Source organism: Calliopsis andreniformis, chromosome 9, assembly GCF_051401765.1.
Source record: "Calliopsis andreniformis isolate RMS-2024a chromosome 9, iyCalAndr_principal, whole genome shotgun sequence".
In the NCBI taxonomy this organism is placed as follows: domain Eukaryota; kingdom Metazoa; phylum Arthropoda; class Insecta; order Hymenoptera; family Andrenidae; genus Calliopsis; species Calliopsis andreniformis.
The window spans coordinates 1498180-1524952 of NC_135070.1; the positions used below are offsets into that span (position 1 = coordinate 1498180).

Here is a 26773-nt window from a genome sequence, read left to right on the forward strand (position 1 = left end):
TTTTTGAATGTATATGTAAGAGTAATAGTTAATAACTATATTGCGAATTTCATTCATTTCTGCCAAAATATAGAAAATATGAAGAATATAAATCAAGTTGCAATATTTAGAAAATAAGACAAACTACTTACATAAATAATAACTATACTCTCCGTATCAGCCATTGAGATATTAAAGTTTAACATTTTGTAATGTATTAAGCTATTAAACAGTACAATTTTCTAACGATTTGAACTATTAAAGTATAAAAACTCCTTAATGTATATATATTAATGTATATAACTAAAAAAAATCATGGTACTAAGAAACAATATTTGTTATATGTTGTAATAGTTGTATAATAACTTACTTTAACTTGCAATCTTTGTAAAGTTTCAAAGTATAAAGTAGTAAAGTTTCAAAGTTTCAAAGTATTTCGAAGTAAATAGTAATAATAAATAAACATAATAATTATAGTATATAAACAAGCTAAATGAGAGCACCTACATACTTGTCCTGTTTATTATTACACAATGTAATTTAACAATGGAAAGAATTTTTCCCAGTCATGCTTTTTACGAGATTTCAAGGTCACTGATATTTTTGAAACGAGATTCTATATTTTTTTCTATATTCTTCTGGACGATATCTATAAGAATATATTTAACTTTCTTAATACTCGTAACGTTTCAATTATTATTTCCCAAGATGACTTGCTATAAATAACGCTCTGATCTTTTAAATAGAACTGGAAAAAATCCGTTAAATTATTGTTTATAATAATAAACAATTTTAAAATTTAGATATGGTTCTCTGATTCAATTTGTTTGGATAAATTTGTAAGAAATTGTATTGAAATTTATTTGTCAGAAAAATACGAAGAATAAGAAATCTGTTCCTTAGACAATGGTTGGGGTAAGTGCTGTGGGGTTCATCACAGTCCTGTTACCGAAAGGCATAGCCTTCCCCACTCCGTGGTCAGATCCTTTAGGAACAATACTCCCATTCTTTAGCAATACGGTGTCGGGCCGCTTGCCTTCTTTAAACACTCGCTCTTCTTTCAAACAGTCACACAACACCCAATAACTGGAAGGCCAAACGTAGCCATCAGCCATCAGGCACCAACGGGACTGTTTAATCTCATGCACCTTCAATCAGCCACAGGCAGACTAAGACCCTATTACCCTATCATAAATCCCTCAAAGACACATTCTCGTTCGGATAACCGTCCCAAACTCTCTCTCAAAATACCTTAACGCTAGCATATTTAATTATTTAAGTTGGAATTTATTTTTCATGGTCTTCTTAATTAGTTAGTTTATTATTTCTATGTAAAAGAACATATTATATTTTCATATATATGTTTATATTTATATATCATGAAGAGACAAAAGTAACGACATGACTATATGTATAACTATGCAAAATAACATTTTTTTACAATGTTCTAATTCGTAACACATAGTATGTGAGCTAAAGCGTGGGTGCGCAAAGCTCCTTTTCTATATTGAATGAACTGTCAAATTCGACTCTATTCTGAGAAGTCACACGTATGTAAGCACACACACTATTCGATATTTCACCACAGGTTGAAATAGTTCTCCACGTAAACGTTATTCGTGAGTAGAGGTCGCCTAATTCAGTCTACAAACTATGCATCGGTAAGGCAGTTTGACCTGAGACACAAAACCCCATTGAATGTTAGGTCTATCATTATCTGGTCGGTGCTAGCACCCCATTATCATTTTAGTGTCACCGCCAATATTACCGGCGAAGTCTCAAAGCAGATTGCAACGCCACGAGTTTTCGGAATTACAATTAAAATGGAGTAGGCAGGTTATATTAAGCCCGCAATTTTTGAATGTTTATGTAAGAGTAATAATTAATAACTACATTGCGAATTTCATTCATTCATGCCACAATATAGAAAATATGAAGAATATAAATTAAGTTGCAATATTTAGAAAATAAGACATACGGTTATTTAAGTTTCATTCCTTTATTAAGTTTCTTGAAAACTTTAATTCAAATGAAAATTCACAGTCTGATATTAACTTTAAAATTGTATTATAAATATATTTGACACAATAACACAGAAGAAAGGAATACAATAAAACAATGCAAAATGCAAAGTACATACAGCTAGGGCAGTAACGACTTTGTTGAGATTATAAAATTTTGAATTTTATGTATGAGTATAATTAAATATACTATTTACATAAATAATAACTATACTCGACGTATCAGCTATTGAGATATTAATTTTTGAAATTTTTTAATGTATTAAGCTATTAAACAATACAATTTTCTAACCATTTGAACTATTACACTATAAAAACCTTCTTAATGCATATATATTAATGTATATAACTAAAAAATATCATGATACTAAGAAACAATATTAGTTATATGCTGTAATAGTTATACAATAACTTACTTTAACTTGCAATCTTTATAAAGGTTCAAAGTAATGTAACCCCTTAATTATTTTCTGTAAACATAATTTTATGTAAATAGTAATAATGAATAAACATAATAATTATAGTATATAAACAAGCTAAATGAGAGCACCTACATACCACAAGGAAGTTACTACGAGAGCAGGTACACAGAGACATAGATGAAATCAATATTCCACAGATCTCCCTTTAAAACATATTAAAAAGATCTTCTAATAAGGAAGCACTGATATACCTCGGCGGATGCAATTCAGATGCGGATGCGATCAGCGATCTTCAGATAAAGAGTAAAGAGAAAACCAGCGAAGAAACCCAAGACTATCAAGAGAAATACACCAATAATTGTGGGAGCTTTCCCAAAAACTAACAAGAAATGATAGGCCACCAACAAAAGAAACAAGTTACAACACTAAGCCTATCTTTAAATCTAATACAAAATACACAGCCATTAGCACGGACAAAGCCGTCCCAGGTCTCACCACGAGGAGGTTGCTGTGCTGGAGACCCACAGGGAGATAGATGGAATCAAACTTCCATCGATCTCCCTTTACAAAAATCTTAAACTAACAAGCCAAAGACATGAATGGAAGCTAGGTTCCATGCATGCCTTTAGCTTGGACCTTAAAGTAAGGAATTGTCGAGTTATCATTAGGAAGGATTTGATTAAATTAGACTCTACCGCTAATGCAACCGTGAAATAGACGAGCGATGGTGCGAGCTCTACCACCTTGAAGGCCGGTAGGTCGGAGAGGCGCACGGCACTACATGATTCAGTCAGTTGTCCATTGCTCCCTGCTGCCACACAGGAGCTACCGAAGTAGACCTGATTCCGACAGGCTGGTAAAGAGAATGTGCAAAAGGCGGAAACGTGTAGTTTCCACAGTCGAGTGTGTCTTTCCACACACCCTACTGTGTCCGTGGCGTCGCTCCTAGTACACACCCCCAAGGGGAGAACACGCTCCACCAACCGACGATTCCACGGTTGGTCACATGCTTCTACCAAGAGAAGCAGAGGTGACTTCCTCACCAAAGATGAGGAACAAATTTCAAGAAAAGAAGTTAAGAAATGACAACTCGACAATTGTACAGTGATTTTAAGCTAGACAGGCAAAGGCATGGATGGAAGCCAAGTTCCATTCACGCCTTTGCCTTGGATCTTAAAGTAGAGAAGTGCCAAGTAATCATAGAGTGGAGATTGGGAATATTTAGAATCTACCGCGTAAGGCAACCATGAAATAGACAATTGGTGGTGCGAGTCCTTCCACCTTGAAGACGGGTACTAGAAGAAGGCGACTGGCACCTCACAGCCCAATCAGTTGCCTGATTGAACTGTGGGGTTTCCACCTGCAAGTGTGTCTTTCCACACACCATTCAGTGTCCACATCGTCTCTCGCTAGCACAAACCCCCAAGGGAAGAAGAACAAGCTCCATCGACCGCCGATTCCACGGCTGCGAGTTGCTTCTACTAAGAGAAGCAGATGACCTCCTCACAGAAGGTGAGGAGGACGTAACCAAGCAAAGAGAGCTAAGAAATGACAACTTGGCAATGTTACAGTGACTTTACAATGGAAACTTAGAAATGGGGTCTTAAAAATATTCGAAACGACTTATGTACTAGAAGAGGTGAATCCCTCGGCGGATGCGACGTCTTCGTTTTTCAGTCTTCAAGTAAAAAGTAAGAAGGGAACCCGCGATGAAAGGAGAGAGTATGAAGTGAAATGTATAAAAGACTGGGGCAGCCGCCCCAACAACAGGAGCAAAACTGGAGATAGGGAAAAATATATGAATAGATGGAGAAGTCTCCTGAATAGTAAAAGGGAAACCATAGACGTTCGAGAGAATAAAGTTCAAGATCCCTCGAGGGATTGACGTCTTCGTTAAATGAGTGATCTTCGTACAAAGAGTAAAGAGAAAACCAGCGAAGGAAGAGCATGAAGAGGATTATGTCAATAATTGGGGGAGCCTCCCTAAGAATACCCCAACGATGGCACAGCCATTGGCCCGGACAGAACCGGCCCAGGTCTCACCACGAGGAGGTTGCTGTGCAGGAGACCCAAATGAAGATCACAGAAAGGAGAAAGGATTGACAGAACAATCCGTACTCCGAACTAAGAGAGAACATATTTAAACACGAAACAGAATTGAACTACGTATTACAAATTAGAAATCGAATTGAAATCCCTCGGGGGATACGATGTCTTCGTTCGATGAATGTTCTTCATGTGAATGAAACAGGAATGATAATTGTAACCAGCGATGAAATTCTCAAGAGAATAGAGAGTCTTGCAGCAATGAAAGAAGGAACGAATAACAGAAGTATATTAATGATCCCAAAAACCAGAGCAAGAAATCAAATGCAATATATAAATGATTGAAGGAGTCTCTTCCATCTTCTTTTACAAAAATCTTAAAGTCTAAACTTAAAACTAGTAAACTAAAGTCATAAATAGAAAACAAGTGTAAGAATTCGAAATGTTAATCGAATTCGTTTTTTAACATATTGATTCGATGGTTTTTTAAACCATGTGTGGTTTTAAAATAATAGTTAAATATTGAAGAAATTTTTGATTGATATTGATTAAAATAGGGGGAAGTAAAATAGAAGGGCATAGTACACGCAAAATAAGAGAAGCAGAAGAAAGGGGGTCACATATATGCAAAATAGGGCTAACAGAAAAAATAAATTCAAAATTTGTACAAAAACTCACCGGTTGTCCAAGATGACCACTGGTCATCGGTCAGCTGGCCACTGGTCAGGGGTATCCAGGGGTCCAGGGTACTCCGAGGTCCAGGCTGGTCCAAGGCCCAGGAGTCCCTCCAGGATCCCCAAGGAGGTCTGCACCCGCCGGAGGACCCGCGACGAGTGAGACACTCGTGCTCCTGCAGCGGTATTTATACTGTCTCGAGGGAGATGAGAAACCAATCAGAGAAGTTCTTCGGTTGATTAGAATTTCGAGACCGATCTAATTGATATTTTCCATAAAATAATCATCTTAACAACAATTTCAGGTGCACATATTGTTAATAACAATCACACACAGTGTGCACTTATGTAAATAATTGATATTTATAATTGTTATTTAACGAATACTGAAATTATTAATTTTTCGTACATTATTCTTCGTTCGATTAATCTCGAAATACTTGAAAATTTCTTAATATTTCTTTAACTAACAATTATAAATGTTAATAACTTACATGAGTCACTGCTTGCGATTGTTATTAACCCTCGGACGACAAACACTGGGTCAAAAGTGACCCTGAGACCGCTGGCTCTGTATATGAATGTAAAACAATCTACTGTCCGAGGGATAACAATCTTCTTGTCAGTCGCTTCGAAGTTTTCAGCGGGTGTGAATCGTCCTGGTGATCCTCTGGAAGAACTTCCTGGATTATCATGGACTACCTTGGGTGACTCTCAACCATTCTGTCCATTAACAGCTTGACCGTTGATCAGATGTCTTTGGCTTACCAGTTTAGATTTCAGACTTTAAGATTTTTGCGAATGAAGATCAATGGGCCCTTAATTTCGTCTATCTCCCCACGAGCCTCCGTGGTTCGTGTACTATCTACCTTTAAAGTTTTCAATCATTTTTCTTTACCACTTTTACTAAGCCATTCGTATTTCTTGGGTGTACCAAGTAATCCGAAGCATATCTTGATTAATATAACATAGATACAACTATTTCGGAATCAGTGAATGCTTCTTAGTACTTTTACATAAAATTCCTTATTCCACTAAATTTAGCCATAAAAAAATAAGCATCTTATTTAGAATAAATATCATCACTCTGGTATATATTTTCTGCAACAACATATTTTTTGTAAATAGCATTTTTGCTTATTATTGAAATTATAAGGATAAATAAGCAGCATAGTTTAATGGGACACCTTATATATTGGGTGGTATGGTAGGAATATTTTCTCGTTTGCCTGCACTATTAGCGTGAAAAGAATACGTTTCCTACATCCACCGCTCAAAAATCGCAGAGGACGCTCGAAAACCAGTGGTTTCTCGAGCCGTCGGTATTTCAGAACGTGAGACACAGAAGTCCATTGAATGTTCAGTCTATCCTGTATACTGGTCTGTGGTTTTAGCACCGACCAGATAATTATTATCTAGTCGGTGGTTATAGTGTTTTGAGATATGAGATGTTGATACGTATGCCAAGGGGTTTTCCAAAATTTTAGAAAGTATGGATTTTACAGCTTCTCGAAGTAGAGTGTCTTTTTTAAAAAATTCATAACCCGTGAACTAATAAACGCATGCAAATCAGCTGGTGTATGCTTATAGTGAAGAAATTAAAATACTAAATACAAATTATTCCATTAAAAAAGAACTCGTTTTTAACTATTGCTTTACAATTATTTTAAACAAATACGAAATATTTACAAATGTGAAAAAAATGAGAATATAGCCCTATTTGTCGTTTTTATGGACATCTTTAAAAAATATGGACATTTTAAGATTGGTTTTGTGAAAATTCATTAAAGTTAATGCTGCGTCTACTAGAATATATTCAAATTTGAACAAAATTCACGATGTTACTCCGAAAAGTATCCAATTTCGCATAGAATGACCCTAATTCGTTTTTATACGGGAGTCAATGAATAAAAGAAAGAGAGAGACAGTAATTTGAATTTTACCGTACCAGGATAAAAATTATTACAATGCAGTCACCACTAGATGGCATAAATAGTCTTGTTTTTATGGTGTGTCCAGCTGAGGCGATAAAGTTGCCACCCCCTTTTATCGACGGAGAGATTAGTGAATTCGTTAATAATTTTACTAAATAATATTTACAATGTGTACGGACGAAAGAAAAAGAAAGAGAGAGACAGAGAGAATATACAGAAAATTTTAAAAACTAAAAATATAAACTATAATAGAACGAACACTGCTAATAGCAACGAATAGCAACGAGCTAAATAGCGATTCAAACGCAAAGAAAACTTTTCCGAGCTGCAGGAACAATTACAGCTGTATTCTTGATATAGAAGTTGCCAGACAGTTCTTATACGCCATTGAAAATTGCTAACTAAAATGTCACATACTTTCAGATAGGACAGTTGGCGAAAAAATGAACCGGATGTCGTTACATGCTCACGTTTCAATCAAATTCTTAAATTGTATTGCTTGTAATAAATAAACATATTTTTTACTGGTGTGGAATGGGAAATATCTTGTACAATCTTTATAACTGTTATAAACCTCAAGATACCCGATATGTACATAAACAAATAAATTATTCAGATCTGTACAGACCACAAGGTGAGTCAATTGTATTACAGTACTTCTTAGAACAAATAAACGATTCTAATGTTTTAAATCATTATAGAACAATAGTGCCAACACTATTACACCTCTTTTAAACATTTACTGAAGCTCCGAGGTCCACATTATTAAAATTAATTTATTATGCATCTGCTTTCCTAGAAAGATAATCTCAATCATTCAAATGTGAACGCATTTTCAGTAATATCTACCAATTACTATACACCGTATTCGTATTCGTCTAGAAGTGGAAGAAAATTTAAAGGGCGATTCTGGACGTTAAGTTAAAACAAACAGTAAGAATGATAAAATTACGTTTAAGGCTTTGTTTCAGACAAATTAATTGTTAAACATGTAGCTAAAATCTGTGTAAAACGTATCTGACTTGACTTATTCCACTCACAATAAATTATTTTGCTTATTCCTCATGTTCGTTGTATTTTGATACATGAAATCACCTTTTAAAATATTTTACATTTGTTATTGAATTAGCTGTACTATTGTGTGAAACCATTTCAATGGATATTACCACTCCCAAGTATTTCTGATAGGCGAAATACGACTCGTATCAATATAAGGGGTAATTTTATATGCTGAAAATGAAGATAAACGAAGCTGCACTTTAGGCTTCGTTTCAGATTTATTAACTGTTGAGGAACTGCCTAAGGTATGCATGAAATATGCCTGAGTCGAGACTTATTCTACTGATTTCGCTGTGTTTAACCCGTTTAATGCATTCAGATAGTATGTATAATAAGTCCCATGTCAGAAATATTTCAAGCGAATTTTAGACGTTTTTACCATATCTAGTAGCTCTCAAACGAAATCTCAAACGCAATTTTATTATTTTTGATTTTTGTCCTATTCTGACATGTAGTATCAGCCTTAAAGTATCCGACACCTGTTGTCGAACACTCTGTATAATGATTATTATAGAATTGGAAAAAATTTAAGTCCCGGTACTGTAAATTATATAACAAATAAATTATCTTTAACAAATTTTCGGAGCATGACGTTAATAGCTAAAAAGTCTTTTCCAAACAAATAATCAATACTGTTGCAGCAATACTGCTGTTTCATATTGTGAGATAACAAAATTCAGAAAGTAGGTACAGCAATTTTACATTTTCAATTCGCATATCAATACAAAAATAAATAAATTGTCCACAGTTTCAGTGACTGAAAGAGGAGCTAACTGTTTGCATGCATCTGTAGTAAAAATAAATAAATAATATTGCTGCTTCAAATTGCTACATAATAATCTGTAGAATACCTGCAACAGTTTCAGACTCTCATATTATGACGTACATGTACATATATAATTGTTTTTATGATTTCATAACAATAAATAAATAATTTCGTTCATTATTATGAATAATGAAGTTATATTACTAAGAAATTCATAATTAACCAAAAGAATCTGGGATGTTATCTTGAATAAGTATACGACAATCATTTTTCGAATAAACATTTTTTCAACAGTATCATTTCAAATTAATACCTAATGCATAAGTGCCATTAGATCTATCTTACGTGTTATTTACAATTATTTATTACATCATCGTATAGTTGTTATATAACCAATCGTTTATTAGGATTGAATCACTGAAGCATCCTAAAGATAAGCTTATTTAATCGTTGTGGTCGAAAACATATTGCTTATTCCCCAGCTGACTGTCTCTTTGAAGTCCTAATTCATAGTTTTCTCATAGACACTTACAATAAAGGATAAAGTCTTGTCCCACCAGACCATTACTTTACAGACAAATCTTTAAAATCCCAGTTTTCTTCGGACTTTATATTGTGCGCACCAGACTAGTATAAGTATGTTTGATTCTTCCAATATCTCCAGATATTTGTTATAACAAGTTCGTGCTGTATGAGATACCTTCTGATAAATACAATAGACTCTTGGGTTAAATGCCTAAGCGTGAAATATGAATTCAACAGCTCAAAATAAAAAATTTTTCTGTGGAAGTATGGTCATAAATTCTTCATTCAAGAAAAACATTAATTTCTGAAGTTATAAAACTATACAAGTGAATAGCTTTGAAATAATCTAGGTTTACTCCCTCTCTTGCTTCATAAGAATAAAAACATAATTATTAAATATTTCGTTCAAAATGATAACCTCCAGTCCAGAGACGCACTTTGCACTTATCGATGAGAGAACAAGTAACTGATTGACATTGTGCGTCTGCTTTTTCTTCAATAAAAATCAAGAGACACAGAAGAACCTTTTAACGAAAAGGTATAATGAAATGAAAACGACAACAAACGAAATCATAACAGAACTATATATTTTCAATTTACTCTAGAAATCTATATACAATTACATTTGAATCTATAAATGATTACACGTCTGCTTGCTCTAAACTCTGTTTGTTAATTGCTTTTTTTTTGTTAGCCTTTCTTTTTCCTTGCTAGAGTCCGTTCGTTTACGAACAGCAGTAATTTATCTTTAACATTATTTATATATAAAAACCGTCTTTGGAATTTCTGATGCTAACACGCGCTTACACTATCCTCTACTTAATGATTGAATGTCATTAACAGGCATTCATATATTTTTTACTCGACAGCATCTCGTAAAAAGAGTCCAATGGTGATTGGTATGTAGGTATATACACTCTTGAGAATAAACGGGGTATGTATTTCGAAGTCATTCGAAATTCCTGCGGTCTTATAACACTAGATGTTAGTATCTCTCGACAGAAACATCTGCAAATATACTGCCACAGAAAATTTTTTTCAGTTTTGAAGTCCTAAACTTACATTTGTACCCTGTTTTGTATTGATACGTGAATCCACAAATAACTAGTTTCGAGAAATCGAGCGCTCTATATGTTTTATTAAAATAACCTATTTCAGCAATTTTTTTAAGATAATTACTAATATTATTCATTAAAATAATTATTTACATGTAAGGATAATATATTAAAAATAACATTTAACCTAGTTCACTTAAAATACGAAAGTTAATTAATTATCTAATTATATCATCAGATAGGATTTGAAAAACTAGTATACATGCGTATATTATTAATATTTACTTATTTGATCTTATTAGTAATAGAAAGAATAATATTAAAGAATCAAACATTCTAATTACACTCAAAATTACACATAGAACTTAAATGCAAAATAACAATTGTCGTGTACGACATTTTATAAAAATAATTTGAGGGTTCAAAAATTTCAAACATTTTTATTGAAATATTGATTACTGAAACATTTGATCACTAATTGTTATTTTTAATAATACTGTATTCATAACTCGAAATTCAATCTTTGTGGGTTACCACAATGTAGCACAGGGTCCATTTCAAGTTTGACCATTTAACCTGGGGGTGAAAATGACAAAATAGAAATAAAAATCATGAATAATAAGATTCCGTTTAGAATTCGTTTCGGAGTTATTAATTATTGAGAAAACATCTACAATATGTGTGAAATGTGTTAGATTTGGAACTCATTTTACTGCCGACATGCACCAGCTAAGTCAAACACTGCAAAGTCAATAGAATAAGTCCCAAGTTAGACACATTTCATGTGAAGTTTAATTTTAATTTTTATCATTCTTCATTTTTGTCTTATTTTAGCATGTGGCACCGCTCAAAACTAACACCTGTTATCAAACACTGTACATTATACGTGTATGTATCTATAGTATTACAATCAAATATTTTTTACCAAGACTCCAACACAATATCTAAAAGTATAATGTAATAACAGTATTGAAAATGAATTACAACAAAATGTGTCTATGTCGTTAATTTTATATTTTCTTACTTCCTGCTTAATGTTTACAAATAATTCACGTGCCGACACACCCAATTTATTGACCGTCCGTCAGTCGAACATTTTTGACACTTTGAAAATTCGAAACTTCTTATAAGTCAATAAAAAGAAAGAACGATGATGTCAATAAAGTATTCGATCATAGGGTAAAAGTGACGTCATTGAACCCTCTTCCGCACCATTACTCGCTATTATAAGCGAAACTCAGATTCTCGTAGTCGTACACTCGGACAAGGGTTTACGTTTATGAGGGTAAAGTGACGTCAGTCGTCCCCCCGTGCACCTTGACGTTTCTCGCGACATTTACTTGTTACAGTAGCGAACGATGTGAAATATTCGATCGACATTTTCCACGAGCTCTGAAATTACTGAAAATAAACCTACTGCCCACATTGCCGATCTAGAGTTTCAGCGATTCTTCCCTTTCTCTTGCTCCCTAAACCCACGATACAGATAAAATAGGAACCGTATTAAGTATCTTCAACCGAACGACTTTCGTTTCATTCGTTTGGGTCACAACCGTTGATATTGTTCAAAGATCCTCGATACAAGCAAACAATCTGGAAACGTAACGACCTTTGCGTTCCTATGTGTTCCCGCTATCAAAACGACCCCCTAGTGATCGAATCAGTAATGATCGAATTCTCGAAGCATCGAAAGCTTTTGAAATGCTAAGACGTAAATCGCCGCTCAAGACCTCAAAATACACGGATTTGACTTAGAACAGAACAGAAGAAATAACGAATCTTAAAGTAAACAAGCAAAATCCGCAACGGTCCCGTATTTGTTTCTTTTTGTTCGCACACTCCAAAGACGTAACTTGGAAGGGATTCGTCTTCGTTTTCGTTCTCTCTTCGTCCAGAGAAAAGCAAGACTAACGACGACATATCTTTCTCTGATTACGCGAAAGCAGCGTGGATAAATGAGTCGTAAAACGATTCTAGGAAGATCCGGGCTCTCGTTCGACGCAACCGACGGTGTTCTCGATATCGAGCAAATTTTGAACCTAACTCCGTGGAATCAGATCGACGAGTTCGTGCAACACAATTTTATGCAGAATATCTTAGAGCAGTTTAACGATCAGATTTCACTCGATCCTAAACGGAATCCACCAGGTAAGTGGGGAGACCTCTATTTTTTGAGGTACATATCGCATACGTATTTCAAAACAAACCTGGGCATCATCAAAATGAATTAATTTGAAAAATGGTCGTTAAAATAATATATTATTTATATTATATATTATTTATATATAAAATAATATATAAAATAATATATAATATATTATTTGATATATAAACATGACATCTAAATAAAATAAATATTATATATTATTTATATATCAAATAATATATTATATATTATTTTATTATTTCAAATAATATATTATATATTATTTTATTATTTCAAATAATATATTATATATTATTTTATATATAAATAATATATAATATTTATTTTATTTAGATGTCATGTTTTAATCTATTTGAAGAGATAAATAATTTTTCTTTAGATTATTTCATTGTTTACAATAATATTCTGTCAAATACTCTAACTAACGTTACTTTTTTTTAATTATTTGTAATATAACGTTAATAAAGTATTTGAAATAATTCATTATTTCAAATAATTACTTCTTATTCTATTTCAAATAAAATATACCCAAGTTTATTTCAAAAGTCACACAAGTCAAAGAAGTATGTTTCTTAGGAGAAATAAAAATTTTTATTAGTTTTTACTAAACTAATAAAATTTGCAACAAGTATAAAATTATCTAATTGTAAGGAAAATTATCTTATTCATGTGGTTTCTTTGAAAAAGTTACTCTTTACTTACAATGAATAATTTTGTCCACTTTATTTGAAACAATTTGTAGTTAATCACTTGAAAAATTTTTTGGACAGACTCTCGGATTTCGAAGTTTAGTTAGTACAATTGTTATTTTGAACTTAGGTATGTTCACTAAATTGTGTTCTGTAAATTTGAGTTGTAGGAGTTGTGAAATACATATGCAATATGTGTATACCTACATACATTCATTTGCAGTATTTGTTCGTTATGAGCAGATGAGTCGATATAGGCATCGAGCTTACAAGGTTCACCTTACAGCTGGTGCAAATCTCTTCACCTTAACAGAGATAGATTAAAAAACCGATGGCTGATAGCAACGAGTTTATATTAAGAGATTACAATACTCGATAAAGCGGGATATACGAAACACATACTATTACAAAACTTTGTTCATTTAAAAATTATACATTCATTAAATTTTCCTAGATATTGAATTGGAAAGTATTATTATTTATAAAAATTTAAAGAATATAATGACAAGAAAAAATTTAAACTACTATAATACTGAATTACAAACTCTTGATACTATAATTATAAAAATTTACAATTTTAAATTCTTAATAATTATACACAAACTCTGATTTTAACTATATATATATTTTTGTGAATTATGTACTTACTTTTTCGAAAACTTGTAATTTTAACACGCAGTTAAAAATAGAAATGCATGCGTTGATCTCGATATCTCTAGTGTTAAGAAGAAACCTTACACTTTATGAGCTTCTAGTTAGCAACCAGTTACGAACTTGTAGTGAGTAAATACTGTACACACATACACATAAGACTTTTAATACAGACACACTACATTGGTGCTCATGTAACATCTGACATCGTTGACCACAGAGAGGAAAAAACCATCACCGAAGGGTACTCGGCAAAATCATTCCATCCAACCAAAGAAAGAAAATCCAGTGGAAATAAACAACGAACCGTCCTCTGTCGATGGCTTGGAAGCAGCTGTTGAAGAAAATAAAGAAACAAAGGAAAGAATAAAAGGCGCCGAGGAGGAAGAGATGAAAGATACGGCAAAAAAGAGGCAGAATGAAGGAAAAGCCGCCAATGTGAAAAAGTCTAGATCAAGCAAAGCGAACGTTGTCGAATCTAGAGAATTCAAGAATAAGGAGAAACTAGATAAAGTTCCAAGTTCCAAGACGAAGAAGGTTAGCGGGAACGAAGGAGCAAGAAAAAAAAGCAAAGGCAAAAGTGCGAAGGACTCAACAAAAATTGGAAGTCCAAGCTCGGAGGATTTGACGAAAATTGAGAGCACAGTTACGGAGGATTTGACGGAAATTGAAAACACGATAACACAAGATTTAACGAGGACGAAAAATACGAGTGCAAAGGATTTAACGAAAATTGAAAGCACAAATGCGCAGGACTTAATGCAAACAGAAGTCGCTAATGCTACGGTGAACGGACGCGAGGAGTTAGAATATCAAACGGCAACTGAAATTTCAAAAAACAGTGAATCTATGTTATTTTCAGCTCAAACCAGCACGCCTAAACGCCATACCTTGTCGCTTAGCGAATCCACCAAGCAGAAAACTCCAAAGGATACTGAGGACAAGAAGCCAGTTCTACACGTGGCAAATTTAAACAATAATAATAATTATTCTAGATCTATGTTGAAGATTAAGACTGAAAAGGAAAAGAAAAAAATGAATGCGAAATGTAAGAATGAAACGTCAAAAGTAAAGAAATGTAGTAATAAAAATACAGTGGAAAAAGAACATGGAGTTAGGAAACTCAAAAAATTGCAATCGAAAGAAGTCAAAACTGTATCAAACAACAATAACTGCGATGAGAAAATAACATCGAATACGGGTAACCTTATTGAGTCGTCTGCACTTTGTTTCTAATAATTAAAAACCTTGAAATAAAAGATACAAATGAAGAAATTGAAATACCTTTTAATAATATTATCAATCTATAGATTATAATTTATCTTTTAATGACTCTTCAAGTAACAGATTATTAATTTGCTTCTTTCTTAAACGCGTAGCTTAAGAAAAATAAATTGTGTTAACCGATTTATACGTTTTATAGGAAAGAAAAAGATTGGACAATTTGAAAAACGTCTTCGCGAGAAAGAAGAAAAGCGACGAAAAAGAAAAATTCTTCGTCACGAAAAAAAGGCGCAACGAGCTATGCAGGAATTTAGTAAACACGTAACCAATATTGCTAAAGAGATGGGTTACTTACCAGGTATTTTGGCAGCAGTTTAAAAGAATTATTCTAAGCGGGGTAGATCAACAATAACTCGACTATTTTTAAAAAAATACGATAGTTTTGTGTGTATTGATCCTGGTGTGCATTTTGACCTCTCTAGCTTACTGTTATTTCATCCAATATAATGTTTATTTACATATGATCACAGTATTTATGTTACGGTGAACATAATTTTTCTCAGTTCAGATACCTGTGGAAATAATCTCTTCAAACTAACTTTAATAAATCTAACCCATTAAAATAAACTACAATTTTTGTATCTAAAGTTTTGCGCAGATGATAGAAATAAAATATATTTACTTGTTTTTCTTAAGATCATAGAACTATAAAACCTTCGGCAACAGGTGTCAGAAATTTTAAGGAGTGACTCTACTTCCCTCTAAAATACGACAAAAATCAAGAATGACGAAATTACGTTTTAGGTTTCATGTCAAAGTTATTAACTATAATTCGCGTGAAATGTGTGAATTGATATTATTTCATTATTTTATTGCTGACGTGCATTAGCTAGATCAGACAGTGAAGCCAGTAGAATAAGTCCCAAGTCAGACACATTTCACACGTATTTTAGGCGTTTTCTCAACACTAATAACTAGGGAACGGTACCTTAAATTCCAGTTTTTCACTCCTGATTTTCGTCCTATTTTAGTATATAGAATCACCGCTTAGAATTTCTAACACCTGTCGTCAATTACTCTGTATACAATTAATTCTTCAATTTTCTACGATAACATATGTATTTTCATTTTCTTAATTATCCAAGTTAGTAGATTAATTAACACTGACGGGATATCAAATTAAATATTCAATTCTTCACATACGAAAATACAAAAGCGGAACCGTCAAAAATCGCATTGTATAGTGTGTGTTATATTAATTTTGTTCATTTCTATTTGTAGGAAAAGACTCAAAGAATCGCTACTCAAGCGCTGGTCGCCACGATGTTTCTAGCGAGTCCTCATCCTCTTCCTACACTTCCTGTTCTTGCTCAAATTCTAGCTCATCTTCCTCATATACATCCTGTTCATGTTCTTGCTCCTGCAGCTCTTGCGATACCTGTAGCTGCAACGATTCCGACGATTCGTATGGAACGGATGAATACTCGGAATTCACAGTAGGCTCCTCCTCCGAATGTGGATGTGGATGTGATTCATCGTCAACTAGCGAAAGTAGCAGCTCCGACTAATTAATTCTTGGACGGTTCAATGAGTCGCATTTTTAGCAATTTTAGTCCACTATTATATTTTATACGGTGAACACTCGTTATAAGTTTGCAACGTAGTACGTATGTATCCTCGAAACCAATTTACGCATTGGTAACTCATTTCTATCTTATCAAAGGCAGAAGTGAAAGAAATTGAAAAATAATTTATAAAATAAGCACGATGCATGAAGTTATAATGAATAAATACCGTACACATTTATCTTCTAGTTCGATAAGTTTTTTATAAATATAACTCCTATTAGCTTACGTGATCTTTGTATGCGATAATTAAAGAATATGAAAATAAAAGAATTACTCAGAATCACAATGAGTACACGTTATTAAGGGTGCAAATACATTACTGTCACATCACGTAAAATCACGTTACACATTGTTATAACAAATTTGTTTCATGTTATAACAAAATACGTGTAATACAAGGGAAAAACCTCAGCTCGCTATAGATTTACTATAGTATGTAACGTGAAATCACGTGACGTGTTACAATAATGTGCTCGCACCCTAAGTAACTCCCTATTTTAATAAATTTTTAGGCTGTGCGTACTAGAGTTAACTTCAATAAAATAAAATAATATAAATATGTGCATAAACGAATTTTAATTGTAGAATTTCAACTTCTTTCTTTTGTCATTTCTTATGATATAACAATATTCTATCAGGTATTTCGACTATAATTCATATGTTGAGTACATCTAATATAATAACAAAACCTCTTCTAGACTTAACGAAGAAGTGCAAACAAGTATAAACGTTCATTAATGTTTCCTCTATTCGTGTTAGTGTCATGAGTTCGAACCCAGCTTAATCATATCTTGCGCGTTTGCAAACCGGCTCACGTTCAAAAAAAAATTGTTCTTTACAGCTATAAACAAAACTGAAATGAGGCAGTCGTACAAAGGATCTTGGTACTTCGACCGTACCGTTAGTCTTTCTCTATTTATAAGTTGGATATTGCCGTCGATGCACTGGTATGCACGTTCCATCCCTATGGTTCCATCTAGTATACTTGACATACATTTTAAAAATACTTTCAGATATAAAGCAAGTTCCAGTTCGGCCGAGCCGGTCGATATGCATTATTTGGTGATCGCGGTCAGTGGTCCCATTGATTCGATCGAGCCCCGACTTCTCGCGGAGTTCGCGTCGCGCGTCACGACAGGCAATTAGCGCATGCTAGCAGATCGGAACGAACGAGACAAAGATAGAAGAAATGCAACAGTTACTGAAATACCCATTTAACAATAGACAATCGTTCATTCACCTTTCATTGCGGGCACAAAATTTCCGTCGCATAAAATATGTATAGAGAAGTCCGACTATAGTTACGCTAAATGCAGGAGCTAATAAAGTATATGTATATTTCAATCTTTTCTGGGACGTATGCAAAGGCTTCCACTCCACAATATTGAATGACAATACTGTCGTTTAACGCTAAAATGTTATCTATCCTACTGGTTTTCGATACTATTCACTACCTCTTTTCGATTAATTTCTGAATTAAAATCGTGTACTTTTCACGAATACGCTATGTTTCAGGATCATTTTATACTTTTAGAGTCTCTAAGCGCAATATTATCATGAGATCTACAAAGGACAAAACTATTTCAGTCAATTAAATTCATATACATTTTCTTTGAAGTCGACATTTTTATAATAAGTCATTTTAACGAAGTGATATCGCAATATTGACTTATGTGTTTGCATAAAAGGAACCCCATAAAAATAAACCAATTCAAATTTAAATTAAAAGAAGTAGTAACTAAATTGCCCAGTTAAAATAAATCTATCTGCCGTATCAAAAGGTTGGAGCAACGAGGTATGTGTTAGCGTCAATGTGTTTTTATGACGGGAGTTGAGGGTGAACGATCCCATACCGTCTTGCCTTCGAGGATTTTATGATTCGGACTTAGGCTATGTAGCCTTGAATGAGGGTGCGTGAAACTACGCAGTCCTGGTGGCAGGTGATGCCTAATGATTGGGTTGGGTCTCTCAGCTATTGGATATCGATGGATTGCTTCTTCGTATTAGGAGAAAGGGAGTTTGGGAATAGCATGTAGCCCGATGTCGTCCTTCTAAAAAATAAGGACTTTGTTATTAGAAGATGTGGCCACGGAGTGGGGAAGGCTTTGCTTTCTGGTAAGGGGACTGTGATGAACCTCACGGCACTTACCCCAAAACCGTCAAGAATATCGCTCCTTTGCGGGTTGTAATGTTAGCATATATTTTAAGAAATTTTTCTACATTAAACTATTTTCTATATTGTTGCTTGTAAGGAGTAAGGTGTTTTACAAAAAAATGAGTCCCCAGTTTGCACTTAATACATCATATGATAAATATAGCCCTGTTTATAGCTATAAAATCATTCTATAATTTTATTTTCAATTCTTTTACCTTGCGATTGAAAGTAAATTATACTAAATAATTGAGCTGAATTTACTGAAAATAAACAATCACTAGATTCTTTGAAGACTCCATAGGTCATTATACTAAATACTTCGTTATATTTTAATAATTCAAGATTTCGACATTTTTTATACATCATTATTTAATCTTCATTCAAATCCAGTCAATTCAACATACGATTTTAATATTTTCAGCTAGTTTTATAGTATCACGTGCAAATTCGATGGTCAAATGTAACTATCACCGAGCATCTGTGTAGAAATTGCGAAACTTGCAATGCATAATAATGCATAATACCCGGCAGTACATATAATTGTATACATAATAATCCATAGTACACAAAATGCGTAACTACAATCAGGTGCCTTTGCATAACTCAGTGTGAAATACGTAATCACTATAATTTTTTCGAAGCAATGGCAACAAATCGACGGCACAGCGAAATCTCATAACTAAACTGCGATTTAGATTATCTGTTCTCATTAGAACTTATAACGTGAGAACTTTTTTCAAACATCTTCCACGACACGTGTCCTGAATAGAAACTATTAAACAGTTCCATAACTGTTTCAGTCCCTGATTTTTCTGTTCCTGCTAATGGCGGCCGCAGAGTGCGTTGATGACGCGTGACGCGATTATCGGTATTTGGCGATCGAAAGGACCAGACGGTAATTTTATGCAGCAGGTGTAAGAAAAAGACAGAGAATTACACGCGGTTGTTTGATTTTCGTCAATGCTCCATACACCCTTTCGCGAACTACGTCTGCGCGTCTCCCGTGGGTCTATAAAAGCGGCGCAGGGCGTCGCGACGACTCCAGACGCGACACACGCGCACTACTGACGATGCAACGTACCTACAGCGACTCAACGTTCTCTCGTCATCCTCGTTGACAGTTTTCTCAGTTTCCATCGAGGCGGAGTAAAATTGTTGCGCCTAACGGTTTCGCAGTAACTATTCATTGACGTGTCTGTGCTACCGATTGTTTCATTCGACACTGTGTTAACGTTCATTCGCGAAAGGTGTGCATAGTCCAAGTGAAAATGTAACTAACAAAACTGAACAGGATCGAACGATCGTTCGTGAAAACAAAACCGGAACTCTAATCGATCGAATTCAGTGAACCGTGCGATCCATGCGTTAATTCGTCGTTCTGCCCTGACTCTTACATCGTTCGAAGGATTTTCTCAGCGTGGTGAGTTTCAACCCTTCCAAAATCGAATGCAATTGGTTGCAATCGCCATCGATGATAACGCGTATCAAGGGTGACGGGACTAAATGGCAACATGAAGTATAATATGGATATAAAATCGTAGGCTAGTTTTCCTCTTTCTAAGCCTTGCCTTGCCGCTCGTTTGAAGTGAACCATACAAACATGCACCAAAATGTTACTTCGCTAATCTTTCTCACGCAAGCGTTAAAATAGGCGCGGAAAACACAAATGCTAAATATATCTGGGTCCAAAGCTTTTCAGTGCGAACCGGTGAGAACCGGCGTAGAAATACGAAAAAATAATCATACGCGACTTCTTCGAATTGGAGAACACAAATTCGTCATGCGAAAATGCTTAGCCGAGGGACACGTGCGATGAGACAGCTCCGTATCTTTTAGGATCGAAACGAGAACTAATGGAGACCCTTCAGCGCGTTTTAATTGATTTGTGGATGAATCGAAGTTTTATAATAGATACAGCATCGCTCTGTGTCGCGTGTGATTATTTCATAATGAGCAAATTTCTAAAATAAGACTTCTTAAAAATACACTTTAATTACGTATCGTTGCTGGCCTCCGTTTCGCGCTGTCACATCACGCATCGGGAGCGAATCGTGAGATAAATCGTGTTTACTACGCTAGCAGTCAGAACGGATCACGGGATTTGTTTTCATATAGGGACTAAAAATATCTAGCCATCAAGCATGGAGCTAGTACTAAAACAGCTGGTCCACGATGCGTTAACTAAGTTGAATCGAAAACGAGGCAGAGGGAAATGATAACGAAACGGGCGGCTTACGCGCGGTGCCGCAGCGAAATCCTTGCTATTGATCTAGCCAGCTCCAAAGGTCCTGGGTTCACCCAGCCAACCTCCGGCGTTCTTGTCTCCGCGCCCTCGACCACCGCCCGCCACCCGCCGCCCACAAACCACCACCGTCTAGTCCTTCGTTAATGCGACTATCATTCCTTCTAATTCTGTTATATCGAGGGTTTTAAATGGAAAGAGAAAGTCTTCCCTCTTCGTCTTAAGCCTGCGTCACTTGTGTCCCAAGAGCAAAAATGATCTCGATTGTCCGTGAACAGAGCCAAGAATGACCTCAAAAACAAGTGACGTCGCTAGCCATAACACACAGTAGCCTCAAAGAAAATAAAAATTTAATAATTGTTTTGAAAGAGAATATAGATAGAGATTGTTAAGTGTTTGTTTATTAACAAATTTATTTACTTATTAGTTTTATATTCTCAAATTTGATCATTAGTTAACTGTCAAGAATATCTTTACGGATATATGTGTGCGTTTTAAAAACAAATTTGAGTTTAAAAATAAATTGTGGATAGAAGTTATCAATGACCTATTTTTCACTGGAAAATCATTTGATTTAAGCCCATGTAATACTCCTTCTAGAAGGGGTTTCTCAAATACTATTTATTTTTGGCTTCTAGATAGATATAACCCTTACAAAGTTCTGAGAAGAATGCCGAGATATATTCATAAATTGTCACTACCATATGACTGTCATCTAAAACATTGGAGAATTATCTATAGTGCGATCCAAACATAAACTTTGGGATGACGAAATCATTGACGTAGTAGAATCTAGACCGTATATGTCTACTCTATAGAATTCTGCACAATAGAATATTTTATGTCTAAAAATACATTCATTATCAAGGAAACTTGTAATTGTATTAACCAGAATGTTTCTTTGGAACTATATATATTGTTAAAATAGTATGTAATCATAAATGAGATTTCTAGCTATTATTTCATAAAAATAATTTAAAACGATAAACATCAAAACTGAACCATTTTCAAATAATTTTAAAACTATTTGGACCTCTGAGTCGAAGTCTATTGAGTCACACGGAAAAACAAGCAAAAGAATGCGAACTTAATGCACTCTAGCTCAAGAGTACAGATACGTAAAATACATAAAACCACACGGTGAGATCAAATATCTCAAATTGTAGTTTTTGGACTTGTACTGTTCTTCAATTCACCAATTCGATTCCATTTAATGTGGACTCGCGAAAGCAGCAAATAGTTAAAAGTAAATAAGACGTATTTTTCTGAGAATTTTTGTTATTTGTTTCTATTTCGTTAAAGTATAAAACGAAAAAAAGTAAAAAATTTCAAGAATTACAGAAATAGCGATGAACTTATAGTAAGAAAATATACGCTCTTAAAGAGGCAATACTCTTGCTCGCGGGAAACTGCTCTAAGGTGTCACGAGTTGTGCGGGGCTGACCTATGCATCCGTCTTGACTGACATGGGCAAGGACGATGTTTAAATCGACGTCGACGACAGCATATGATGTCTCGAGTGAAAAGGCATTCGAGCGAAAAACGCTTGGCACGTCGACCGTGGGACGAGCGACGGCTCGCTGGACTACCAGCCGCGTGCACGGATGACGCAAACGCGGATGCATAGGGAGCAGAAGTTCGTGAAACGTAGCATGTACACACATACGTACATGTATATGCATGTGGGCAATTACAACAGACTGACGGGAATCGATCGATTTTACGCGGTCGTGTGGCTAATTTGGGAGACTGAAACGAACGAATAGGTACGGATATAGAAAGGGGAGAAGGAAAAAGGGTGGTGGTGAGGTTCGAACGAATAGAGGGTGATTCAGAATTGCAAGTCAATTAAGGAGCAGTAAATGGTTAGGAAACCCGAAAGAGGAATCGTTATTTAATAAATATATTTTCAACGTCGAAAGAGAATTTATCCAAATAGTTTAGGGCGATGAATAAGTTTTGATTGAATAAAATATTTGGCTATAGCGAATTCATTTAGGTAATTATCGTGGACAAATATTTATACGAGATCGTGATCTGAATTTGTTGTAAAACTACAAGCTTTGAGCGCCTAAGAAAAATCAATTTGACATATAACAAACTTGAAATTCATAGCTGAAACTTTAATGTAATTTCAGGAAAGTTTTGATTAAAAAGTTGTATGTAGTCTGATACGAAGCTATACTATTAGATGATACGAAAAGTTCACAAAGTTTCGTTACGTTTCAATTTCAATACTAAATCTTCTTATTAAAGTAGTACTCTTAAATATGGCAACAAGATGAGTAAAAGTTGTTACACGAAATGGTAACTACATTATTGAATAAAATAATTCATATTCATTTACAATCTATTTTAATAGAACTCTACGAAGCTAGTCTCGTTCCGGATATCCCGGTATAGTATCCACGCATTAAAACTTCATCATATTTAATAACGACGAATATTGGCATAATTGCATCAGTCTCGTAAATATAGTAGAAAACCATACTATTCCCAACATTTTGAAGCGCGTTTATTTGACAGAAGTATTTCTTTCATCATCCCCTACCGGTTTCTAGTTGATTAACCTGTAATTCAAGTCACTCTCATCATACACTTGCGTTCATTTGCAGGCAATGCAAAAAAAGAAATTCGCGAAATCATGAAATTAAAGAGCCAGTAGAGTATATGCAACGAAAGGTACTATTTGATTACAGATGAAACTCCACGAGAAGAAAGAGTCCGGTATACACAGAGTGCAGGAGGTCCCCCTGGAGGAGATAGACCTCTCAAAGGAGTACGAGGTGGAAAAGATCCTCGGAGAGGGTAGTTTCGCCAAAGTACTACTCGCCAGCCACCGCTCGACGAACACGAGGGTCGTCCTGAAAGCCGTCCACCAAGAACTCTCCACGGAAAAGGATTTCTTCCGCGAGTTCCACTATTCCTACCACCTGAGCCCCCACCCGAACATTTTGTGCTCGTACGCGGTCGCGTTCAAAGCCGATAAGTGTTTCGTTTTCGCCCAAGAGTACGCTCCCTACGGGGATCTCGCGGGTAATGTAAAAGCTGGCGGTCTAAGCGAGGAGGCTTGCAAGAGAATCGCTGGACAGCTTGGTTCTGCTCTCGACTTTATTCACTCGAAGCAACTGGTGCACCGCGATATCAAACTGGAGAATGTGCTAGTGTTCGCGACAGACATGACCAAGATCAAGTTATGCGATTTCGGGTGCACCAGACGCGAGGGGACACTGGTAAACAAGATTAGGTGCACCTGGCTGCCGTTCCAGCCGCCAGAGATCTACGAGATCGTGAAGAACGAGAGATACGCGTGTAAGAGGAGCGCCGACTGCTGGCAATTCGGCATCGTTCTGTTCGTGTGCCTGACGGGGAATCCGCCCTGGCAGAGCGCCGATCTCATTCAGGACCTAGAGTACTCGGCCTTCCAACGCTGGCTCAAGCGACGCACCATCAAGATACCGCCAACCTTCAGGCGGTTCACGCCGAGGCTGTTGCGATACTTCAGGCGAGTGTTCGAGCACAAGCCCGAGAAGAGGCCGCACGTCACCGAGATCAACAAGTACCTCAAGGACTCGTGGTGCGTGACCAAAATCAGTCACAGCGCTACCTCCACGTCGGTCGACGCTAGCGAGACGATCGCGAGGAGAGGCGACAGTTTGCTCTACCTCGACACCATACTCGACGATCAGCGAAACGTCGACGAAAACAAGAACAAGTTGAGGAAGCTCCTGAACAGCTATGGCCTCGAGACCACCATCGATCAGAAAGTCGTTACGAAAAGGATTTGGGAGTGGGTGATGCAGTGTGATTCCAATGTCGGCGAGCCGGCTCTGGTCGGCAGCCTCGGGACCGAGGGCATGTGAGAGATGGTCAGATCTTCCAGCGAACCTTGTCTCAGAGCCGGAAGCCGGCTACGAAAGTACAGCTTTGGTGGTTTCGACGCGATTCGAGATGAACGCTATGCGACCACCTCGTCCTCCTTTCTCGAACCTGCCAGTAAACCGACCATTTTACAAACGACAGCCACCAACTCGTCTTCGCCCTTCCATTGAGACGAGGTATTATTCCCTGTCTGTCCTCTCCTCTCCCCTCCACGGCCCCTGCCTAATAAGTTCTAAGGAAAATTAATGCGAACGCGATAACCTGTCGTGATGATTCCTCTCGATGTACTTGTACTTACTCTTCTGTCATTCCTGTCCGTTCTTTCCTTTCCTTCCTCTCCTTCTCTCGGGTTTTTACGCCTCATCCTCAACCTCCGTCCTTCCTTCTTTTCTAGCCCTCTTTCTACTCCGATTTTCTCTACGAGCGGACCAATGATCGACGAACGCGTCGCAAACGTGTGCGCCTATGCAGAGCGAGTCATCGAACCTGGCAAGGACATTAATTACTTGATGAAGTATTCGTTTTGTAAGAGAACGTTTCGAATGGAAGCTATATGGTACTGCAGATATACCCGGTTATAGTTAAGTCTATCGCGCGAGGAAGTTATTGGTATTCGCTCGTTATAAACTCGATATTGTATTTAATATGTCTGTGATTGTAAGGCAGAACAGTGTATAAGTTACATGTTTTTGTTTTTGAGAGTATTATTGAAGGTATGAATCTTAATTTTGTATCCTGAATTTACGTTTTTCAAAAAAAGAGTTCCTTTTGTTGAATTCCCCTCTGCTGAACGTAAATCTTGCTTCTTGCAAATTTTAATTAAACAGAGAACAAATTATTTAGAAATATGACTTAGGTATACTGTTTTTCCATGTAACCATAGATGTATTGAAATTGTTTAGAACGAACAAGTTACATGTTCGAACGTTCTCACTAATATCTAGTTGAAAGCAGATAAGAGCGAATTACCAACATACGAATTGACTTCAAAAGCGTATCCCTCGTTGTAAGTTTGTCATCAGTAACTGAACGAGTTGTATCAAGAGAAAGTGAAACAAAACAGAAATCTCTTCTCTTCACTCGTGCCTTCTATAATTATAACCGACGAGAAAAACAATTAAACGTGAGTGCTCTGTATATTTGTGGTTCCAAAGCACATTAGTACGATTCGCGCATATCCAGCTATAAGTTAGTGGCGTTCAAAATTGATCTTTAGCTTTGTATTACAAATTTATGTCTTATGGTATTCTTTATTTTAAGAAAATAATATTTTTTTAATGTACCGTCCTTCAAATAAAAGTAGATGTACTATCTGCCAAGTGTTAACTATAGTTTGTACGTGGCTTTTTAAAAATGTGACTTAAGTTATTTTTTCTTACAACTACAGATATCAGGAGACAGTTTAAAAGTAAAATCCAAGGGTCTTAATAAAAAGTCAATCTCTTTAAAATTTTGTATTAGAAAAACTATGTGGTAAATTATTTTTAGTCTTTGTGTATGTTTTTATTGCACCTACGTTTAACTATATAGTTTTATTTTTTCAGAGAAAATTGCATTACACATTCTGCCTATAGATATTTTTGCTCAATGACTATGTCCCTTTTTCTCTGGTTAGCATATCTCTCTTCCAGATTATATATAATAGTGAAATAAG

General features: G+C 35.5%; 2 protein-coding genes across 2 annotated transcripts; both read left to right on the forward strand.

The window, feature by feature from the left end:
- The first annotated feature begins 15023 nt into the window (after positions 1-15023).
- Positions 15024-16789, forward strand: LOC143183284 (uncharacterized). Its single transcript, XM_076384809.1, has 3 exons — positions 15024-15189; positions 15412-15570; positions 16494-16789. Exons 1-3 carry the CDS (start codon positions 15024-15026, stop codon positions 16778-16780), a joined length of 612 nt encoding a protein of 203 aa, XP_076240924.1. The 3' UTR covers positions 16781-16789.
- Positions 16790-20058: 3269 nt separating this feature from the next.
- Positions 20059-26585, forward strand: Meng (serine/threonine-protein kinase meng-po). Its single transcript, XM_076385230.1, has 2 exons — positions 20059-20415; positions 23937-26585. The coding sequence occupies exon 2, from the start codon at positions 23937-23939 to the stop codon at positions 25098-25100; it is 1164 nt and encodes a 387-aa protein (XP_076241345.1). The 5' UTR covers positions 20059-20415; the 3' UTR covers positions 25101-26585.
- The last annotated feature ends 188 nt before the right edge of the window (positions 26586-26773 follow it).

Bases quoted from the DNA above. Each gene is read 5' to 3' on its own strand.
- LOC143183284 (XM_076384809.1), top strand. From the start codon at position 15,024: ATGAATGCGAAATGTAAGAATGAAACGTCAAAAGTAAAGAAATGTAGT. The intron at 15,190-15,411 runs GTAACCTTATTG...TACGTTTTATAG, and splicing joins GAAAATAACATCGAATACGG to GAAAGAAAAAGATTGGACAA. The intron at 15,571-16,493 runs GTATTTTGGCAG...TTCTATTTGTAG, and splicing joins AGAGATGGGTTACTTACCAG to GAAAAGACTCAAAGAATCGC.
- Meng (XM_076385230.1), top strand. From the start codon at position 23,937: ATGAAACTCCACGAGAAGAAAGAGTCCGGTATACACAGAGTGCAGGAG.